This window comes from Notothenia coriiceps, unplaced genomic scaffold (assembly GCF_000735185.1).
Source record: "Notothenia coriiceps isolate Sejong01 unplaced genomic scaffold, NC01 NC01_scaffold00009248, whole genome shotgun sequence".
NCBI classification, from domain to species: domain Eukaryota; kingdom Metazoa; phylum Chordata; class Actinopteri; order Perciformes; family Nototheniidae; genus Notothenia; species Notothenia coriiceps.
Window position 1 is genome coordinate 106,591 of NW_011341949.1, and position 8,378 is coordinate 114,968.

Sequence of the window (8,378 nt, forward strand, 5' to 3'; positions counted from 1 at the left end):
CCCCTAGTGGTACGCGAGGGAACTGCAGGGGGTACGTGGAATTCCAAGGTGACAAGTAAAAAAAATAATAATCCCGTCAAAAATTTTAGTACGCGATTAGTTTCCCTAGGGAGACAATAGTCTGTGGCACAACCGCGCCAAAATCCCACAATGAAAACAGCTGCTTACCTGCAGCCAGAAAAATACTGGTAGGTCTGCACTATGGATAAATGGCTGAAACGTCCGCTCGCTCTGGATTCAGGCCAGGAGGAGCCCGCAGAGAAACGTAAGAAAGAGGCCAAACTGAAACCAAGGCAGTACAGTGAAACATATATATTATTTGGATTAATTTCTACTTCTGCGGACCCACCGCAGCCTCAGTGCTTCTTTTGCGGTGAAGTCCTGGCTAATAGTGCGATGAAGCCAGTACATTTACAGAGACACCAGAGCACCAAACACTCGGGAAGTGTCGATAAAAGTGAAGAATTTTACAGACGAAAGCTCTCGGAATTTAAGTCAAGCCAGACAGTAATGATGAAAGCCACGAATGTGTCAATGAAAGCACTCGAGGCATCTTACGCCGTGTCCCTGCTTGTGGCTAAATAAAAAAAACCTCACTCTATTGTTGAGGAGCTCATTTTCCCTGCAGCGAATGCGTTGGCCGAAATTATGATAGACAAGAAAGCAGCCGAAGCATTCGACAAAGTGCCCCTGTCGAATAACGCCGTATCCCGTCGGATCAATTATATGTCTGTTAATATAATTGGACAAGTGGTGAACAAAATAAAACTAGCCGGTCAGTTCGCTTTGCAGCTGGATGAAATGACAGACGTGAGTGGAGAAGCGCAGCTCCTGTTCTTCGTGCGTTACAAAGATGCGTCGGACATAAACGAGCATATTTTATTTTGCAAAACGCTGCCAGGAAAGACAACTAGGGAAGAATTGTTCCAGGTTATCGACAGCTTCTTCAGAGAACATGATCTGCAGTGGAAAACCTGCAGCCACATCTGTACTGATGGAGCAGCTGCGATGACGGGGCCTGTAAAGGGACTTTTTGGGCACGTAAGAAAGGTAAATCCCGACATTAAATGGACACATTGTATTATTCATCGTGAAGCACTAGCTAGCAAGAGGATGAGCCCTGATTTAAGTGCTATTATGGATGATGCTGTGAAGATGATAAACGTCATCCAATCTCGGCCATTGAATCACAGGCTGTTTGAAACTCTTTGTCATGAGAACGGCACAGAGCACGATCAGCTATTGCTTCACACAGACGTGCGCTGGCTGTCTCGTGGGAAAACGCTACTGAGACTTTATGAACTTCGCAATGAAGTTTTTGTGTTCTTGACGGAGCATCTGCATCCTCTTGCTGTGCAGCTTGAGGATGACAAGTGGGTGGCGCGCCTGGCATATCTTGCTGATGTGTTTACCAAACTCAACGAGCTCAACCTATCACTTCAGGGCAAGGAGTCACATATCCTGAAATTGTATGACAAAGTTCAAGGATTCACAAAAAAGCTCAAACTATGGGAGAGGAAATGTGATGAGGGAGACGTGAGCTGTTTCCCACTACTCAATGCCCATCTTGCCACAACTGCTGTTGCCAGGGGTCCAGTGGTCAAACTGGTGCAAGCACACCTGTCCAAACTCTGCACTGATTTCAGCCATTATTTTCAGGACATTGAAAATAAGTCAGAAAGACTGGATTGGGTGAGGAACCCATTCATTGTGAGTGAGAGCAGAAACAGCCTTCCAGCAATGCTGCAGGAGCCTCTGATGGAATTATCATCTGACCGTGGCCTGAAGATGGCATATGCTGAGAAGTCATTGACTGAGTTTTGGTGTGATGTGGAGAAGGAATATCCTGAACTGGGAAAACATGCACTGATTGAACCTTTGCCGTTTGGTTCTACTTATTTTTGTGAGGTGACCTTCTCAGCTTTAACACACATCAAAACCAAGCAGAGGAACAGACTGGATGTGGAGACCAGCCTGGTCACAGCTGTTTCCACAGTGCCTCCAGAACTATCAAAGCTTATGAAAGACAAGCTAGCTCAAGTGTCTCATTAAAGCTCACATGACTGGTGAAAAGAAACTGCTAGGCCTATACTGATTCTGGATATTATTTTGCTAAGTGTTTTGTTCCCGAATTAAAGTTTAAATGCCTGTTTAAAGGGGATTTATTCAAAGGGGCTCCAGGTTTAAGCCTAAATGTTACATATATATATATAGCAAAGATAAGTTGATTATTTTGATTTCATATGTATTTATTTGATTATATTATTTATTTTCAAGGCAACATATTCATTTTTATTGAGTGATTTAAGTTAAAATTAAGAAAATGTCTGAGAATTAGATGTTCGAATTAAGGAGTTGAAATAAAGTTATTTTCATTCAATAATCAGTTACGTTCTACTTGTGAAGGATCATCAGCACGTATGAGTGAAGGGGTACTCATGGTATGACAAAAGGCTCTGGGGGTACACAAGACAAAAAAGGTTGGGAACCACTCCATTAGACCACCACTACCCCGTCCGTTTTAGTTGTGACAGTATTATGCAAATGATTTATTTTCTAACAATGAAAAAACATACTTAAGGGTTTCTTTTTTTGAATCTTCAGTTGTGAGTGTTACAGTATACTGTATGTGCAAAGGAATATTATTTGAACAAAAAAAATTCTTATTTAGAGGACCTTCCTTGTTTAATCAACTATACAGTATATCACGACAGGCATAAACAGATACATAGAAGTAATGAGTGGATTACATTTTTATCTACTGATGCATGTAATGACAAAACATTTTTCTAATAAATGTTGCGGTCAGACAAACCACAAAAGTTACAAAGATGGCCATATTCTCATAATTTACAGGTCTATATCTGAGACAGGGTATTAGAAAATGTCAAAGGAAATAGTATATTCAGTCGATGACATCAAAAATAAAATGCGATCTCCAGGATACTATGTGCCTGTGAACACACTACAAATGTCATAACAGATGACAGTAAATGTCATTGAGCCTCACAGAAAGAGATCGGCAGGAGAATTTGGCCCTGTGCAAAACATTTCCTCTGTATAAGATGATTCAATAGGCATAGAGGCTATATATTGCATCCTGTTTAACCTTAAATCAATTTTGCCTGATTTATTTAATTTTGGTCCAATTCCCTCGACAGATTACTTTAAAATTTGATCCGACCCTCCAATTTGGTGAGGAATAAAGGATAATATGAATAATCTGAGAATATCTTTGGGCCAAGATGGAGATGGATTTCTCTGAAACACAATGTTTAATGACTCATTATTGCGGTCAGCCACTGAAAATAGATGAGATAGACATTTTATCCTGATTAACGCGCCTAATGGGTTTGCTCAAACTGTTCCTTCAGTGATGCATGCTGAGTCTGTCTCTCCCTCATATTTTCGGGTCGATAATGCATACTCTAATCCATCAAGATTGACAGTGATCATTAGAACTAAAGGAGAGCAGATATTTGATATGAACTCTCTTGGTGGCTGTTGCCAGTCGAATACAATTCTCTGGGACAACCCGGCAACCTTGACAGCAGAAGCCAATAACTCGGTAAAATTCATCATTCATCAGACGAAAGTTCATTCTCGAGATAAACTTTTCCATTTGCAAATAAATAAATATGTATTTCTTTTTTTTTTACTCTGACACACACATTGCTTGAGCTTCCTGCCCCCGTGTCTCAGTCGAGGCGTAGACACAGCGGCGACTCTGTGTGCTAATGTACTACCCATAAACAATCTATATTTGCTAAAGTGTTATCAACCCAGTGCTGAAGGCATAAACATAATTTGTTATGCAGGCAGCGCGGGGAAGGTGTGTGTGCTTCCATGTGTGTACGCACCCTACTGTATATTAGTGTGAATATTGGTTTTCAGGTGTGAATGTTTGTAGGATATTTGTAATATGCATGTTTTGTTCAGAGCCAAAGAGAGCTAGCAAATATTTATATATCTCCAAGCAAGTTAGCATCTTATTAAATATATCTGTGTCGTGTGCTTGCAATTCTGCTGCAACTGTTTCACCTGCTTTGCTCGATAACATCCAAAAATATCTCCATTAATTTTAATGAAGTATATAGGAACTTAACATTGGCTGAGAAGCTACACTGCGATGTATTCATACACTGAATTCAGTACCCCAGGTTAAATTGAGCCATCACATAATTTCAAGACTAAGGTCTGCGCCAGAGCTGCGTTGGTAGTTTAATGGAACTAATGGGACCAGCGGCCATTTGTCTCTCAAGTACTTGTACAGTACTTGGACCAGAAATGAAGCTTATCATGATACAGATATATTAATGAGCTGCACTACAGCACAGTAAAATACTTTTTCAATGGGGTGTTGAGAATGGAGAGGTGAAGGACTCACTTTATCCCTAATAGAGACAGAGGGATACTGGAGGTGAGGCATCTCTTCCCTTTAAATAAAATGCATATACTGGCTGAGCTATTGCGCCGAGTCAGAAATGGCACATTATTTTTTTATGACCGCAATATATCAGTTATACTGTAATGCACAGATACCATACACATACTGGAATCACCTTAACTTACCCTTCACAACAACAGATGTTTCTCCTGCATACAATATTGTAGAGTATGTGTTTATTTATGTGGCTGATATCATTATTGCACCATTCACTCAAGCAATTTTGCCTCACAGTCGTATAATAAAAGTAATTTTGTTTACTGTGTAAACGGACTATATGGTTGTAGTTTATGGTTTTCATTGCCAACATATTGTCAGTATTTGCAACATTAGCCTGGTCCCCTATATATATATATATATATATATATATANCAGATCCTTTACCTCACTGAGAGTTCCTGTCCACATGTACCTAAATACAATGAGTTTACACATGTACAAGTATTTTAGCATTGTAGTTTACAACACATTTAAATACTTGATGCTGTGTATATTACCAGTACTCTTGTACTTGAGTAAAAGTAGAAGTACTCAGATCTTGTACTTGAGTAAAAGTAGAAGTACTCAGATCTTGTACTTGAGTAAAAGTAGAAGTACTCAGATCTTGAGTAAAAGTAGAAGTACTCAGATCTTGTACTTGAGTGAAAGTAGAAGTACCAGAGTGTAGGAATACTCTGTTTCAGTAAAAGTCCTGCATTCAAAATGTTCCTCAAGTAAAAGTATTAAAGTATTCTCATCAAAATATAGTGAAAGTAGCGACAGTAAAAGTAGTCATTGTTTGATTGGTCCATTTCAGAATAATATATATGATATGTTTTATAATGATTGATCATTAAAGTGTTCTCAAAGCTGGTAAAGGTGCAGCTAGTTTGAATGACTTTGTATACTGCAGGGTAGCTTGTGGATTTACTCCAGGTGGAACTAAAGTCTGATTTAACACTTGACTATATTTCACATCATTCATTCAGATCTGTGAAGTAACTAAAGGTATTAAATACATGTAGTGGAGTAGAAGTACATGATTTACCACTGACTTGTAGGGAGTAGAAGTACACAGAAGTATACAAATGATATACTCAATTAAAGTACCTCAACATTGTACTTGAGTAAATGTACTTAGTTACTTTACACCTCTAAATTTCTACTCGTGTTTCTTGGTGTCCAGCATTTTCTTTTTGAACCCTGCTATATTGTAAATATGGTAATTACCTCAATGTATGTTTTAATTAAACTAAACAAATAAATGCATTATTAAACATCAACACGTGTAAAATATTCATAATGAGAAATAAATCACTGAAAGTGTCATTTTTTATAAATATTTATTGATCTGTAACCTCACAGAAACATTTTGCATCACAGATGAAAATAATCAACAAACAGCACACATAATAACATATTTTACAAAAGTGTTAAAACAATAAAAGCACCGACAGTTCCTTCACAATAAAAGAAACTCAATCTGGTTACTGATTATTCTGCTTCTTCTTCTCTGACAGAAATAACACACATCACAGCATCTCGTTATAACAGAACACAATCTAGCATTTGAATAATGAATCTAATAATGAATGAATACTCCACTATGTGAATATCACATGAACTCTCAGTCCGATACAACAATGTGTTTTTAAAGGACTGCTCCACTGTTTTAATGAATACTTCATCATCTTTGTTTCACCTCTCCAGGTCCATGGGCAGGAGTAGAGATTTTCTGTCTTGTTGCAGTAATTTCAAGTCTCTTCCTCGATCACTCGTTTCTTCGAGTGTCATTTTGCAGCGGGGGCCCCAGACACTTTCAGCCCCCGGCCCATTAAGACCCTTCATTACTCCATCCATGGCTGGAGGAACTGCAGAAGTCCTCCACAGTCCTGCTCGTCCATCAGGCCGTCTCCACAGCTGGAGTTCGGAGACAACCCTTCTTCCTCCTCCTCCTCCTCGTCTTCCTCCTGATCCACGCTGCCCGAGCGGCCCCTGGTTGCCACGGTGACGCCGTCCTGCTCCGTCACCACCTGCTCCAGGAAGCCGATGTAGCGCAGGGCGAGGCGCAAGATCTCGTTCTTGCTGAGCTTCCTGTCGGGGGGGTGCGTTGGGATGAGGCTCCGCAGGTCGCTGAACGCTCCGTTAACGTTCTGCTGGCGCCAACGCTCCCGACTGTTGGTGCTCACCTGACGGGGGAGAGAGTCTGAGGGGGAGAGAGGAGAGGGAGAGGGGTCAGCTGGAGGCAAGAGGTCTGACAGGATCTATTTTTAGATTTTTATCATTATCATTTTTGTACGATCATATTGTCCCTTGCATGATGCACGATCAATAAGAAAAAAAACGTACAATGTTCAATCAATTCTGCTTTTTCTGTGATGATTACAATTATTAGTAGGTTTTAGTGTGTGTTGTCTTATTTGAACGTGTTTTCCAGATACACGTATTTATGCATCTTTTCAGGTATACTCTGTGGACATTGTAATATCAATTCCTTATTTTTATAATATATTTAAGGTCAATGTTTGTGGTCGTATTTCCATCTGTCTTATCTTTTTTGTTTAAGTAGGGTACAATGGATAAATTAACTTTGATATCAAATCTAATACGATGTGTTCTGGTTGTAAACTCACCGGGACTGATCTTGTATGAAGTCGTTCTTTGTTTCATCTTGATGCTTTGATCTGGATCACTGCTGAGAGAAACAGAGATAGATTTTATAGTTAGAAACACACTTTAAAACACATCAGTTTGTCAAAGATATCGATGTCATGTTGTTTAAAGCAAATAATATATAGTGACTGCTTCCTGTCTTCCATAGAAAGGTCAAAGGTCAGAGAGAACATAACTGTACTGACAGGTTAACAGAATCATGTTTTGTTGAATATTTTACAGAGACTAACTTCAGTTCATTTATTTGATATTTCCTAATGGTCTTAATCGACATGAAGGATCCCAGCACAATGCATATTCTCTGTACTATGAACTCGTGCACATCCCCTATGGTACAACCTGCACAAAACTATATTATATATTTTACATAATTATGTGAATGTACTTCTGTTCATTGTCTTTTTCTTTCTTTTATATTTATGATTTTTTTACTTTTGCAGTAGGCTACTTTGCATGTATTTTATCTATTTGTTATTAATGTGTTTATTGATTATCATGCTATAAACACCAAAAGCAAACCTACTACTGCCTGCATTTTTTGTTGTAATTATACTGAGTTCAGAGTGGGCTACTGTAATACAAGTTTTCAGTGTAAACTAAATACAAGATATACATACCACAACCTTAGTCAAATAATAAGCAACCTAGTTTTTAAAACAGGCATAACAAACAAACAAACAATTCACGTTAAAAACAAGTATTTTCTGTCTCACCTGTTGAGGGTGTGGAAGTCTCGTCTAATCAGCGGAGGTCTCAGCTGGTTGATCCGGGTTTGGCGCTGTGTTTCCGGGGCAGCAGTCAGTCGGTTGTCCGGTGTCTCTCTGGAGCTTCAGGTTCCTTCTGTCTCCTCTCGTCTCCTCCACGTCTGTTTTATACTCAGCGTCCCGCGTGCCTCTCTGCGTGTCGTGATGCGTCGTTTCCATAGAAATGCCATTAATTGTAGACTGTCCCATTAACCCGAGGGTCCCAGGAAGCAGCACCCCAGGGACCCGCAGGAGCCAGAGGGGCCGCCTCTCCCCACCCCCACCCCCGCTGGAGGAGTCGTGTTTTCCGGCGTCTCCTCCTCCGTCACGACCCGGAGCTCTGCCTGGTTGTCGCCCCAACAAACACACCCCTTTTTCACTATCTGCTGTATTTATCTGGGACAATTTATGCTGGAATATCCCCACCATGCAGCAAGTGAAAGGTGAACCTATCATCTACAAATAAATATGTTTAAAATTGTGAATGCTTTGACTGCTTAACTTGAACAACATTCGATCGATATCTACCAAAATTC

General features: G+C 39.8%; 1 protein-coding gene across 3 annotated transcripts; it reads right to left on the minus strand.

Moving 5' to 3' along the window:
- Nucleotides 1-5,790: 5,790 nt before the first annotated feature.
- On the minus strand, nucleotides 5,791-8,098 carry LOC104945193 (T-cell acute lymphocytic leukemia protein 1 homolog). Of its 3 annotated transcripts, none has more exons than XM_010770825.1 (3): nucleotides 7,813-8,098; nucleotides 7,060-7,118; nucleotides 5,791-6,632 (listed from the first exon to the last, which is right to left on the minus strand). In XM_010770825.1, the coding sequence occupies exons 2-3, from the start codon at nucleotides 7,094-7,096 to the stop codon at nucleotides 6,274-6,276; spliced, it is 396 nt and encodes a 131-aa protein (XP_010769127.1). In that variant the 5' UTR covers nucleotides 7,097-7,118; nucleotides 7,813-8,098; the 3' UTR covers nucleotides 5,791-6,273. The 3 variants fall into 3 exon arrangements, with proteins under 3 accessions (XP_010769127.1, XP_010769126.1, XP_010769128.1); XM_010770824.1 differs by having other exon boundaries at nucleotides 7,060-7,121; XM_010770826.1 differs by lacking the exon at nucleotides 7,813-8,098 and adding an exon at nucleotides 7,717-7,774.
- Between the last annotated feature and the right edge of the window lie 280 nt (nucleotides 8,099-8,378).

Excerpts from the sequence above, each read along its gene's own strand:
- LOC104945193 (XM_010770825.1), bottom strand. The coding sequence starts at position 7,096 with ATGAAACAAAGAACGACTTCATACAAGATCAGTCCCG. Across the intron at positions 6,633-7,059 it reads TTCATACAAGATCAGTCCCG|ACTCTCTCCCCCGTCAGGTG; the intron begins GTGAGTTTACAA and ends TCTCCCCCTCAG.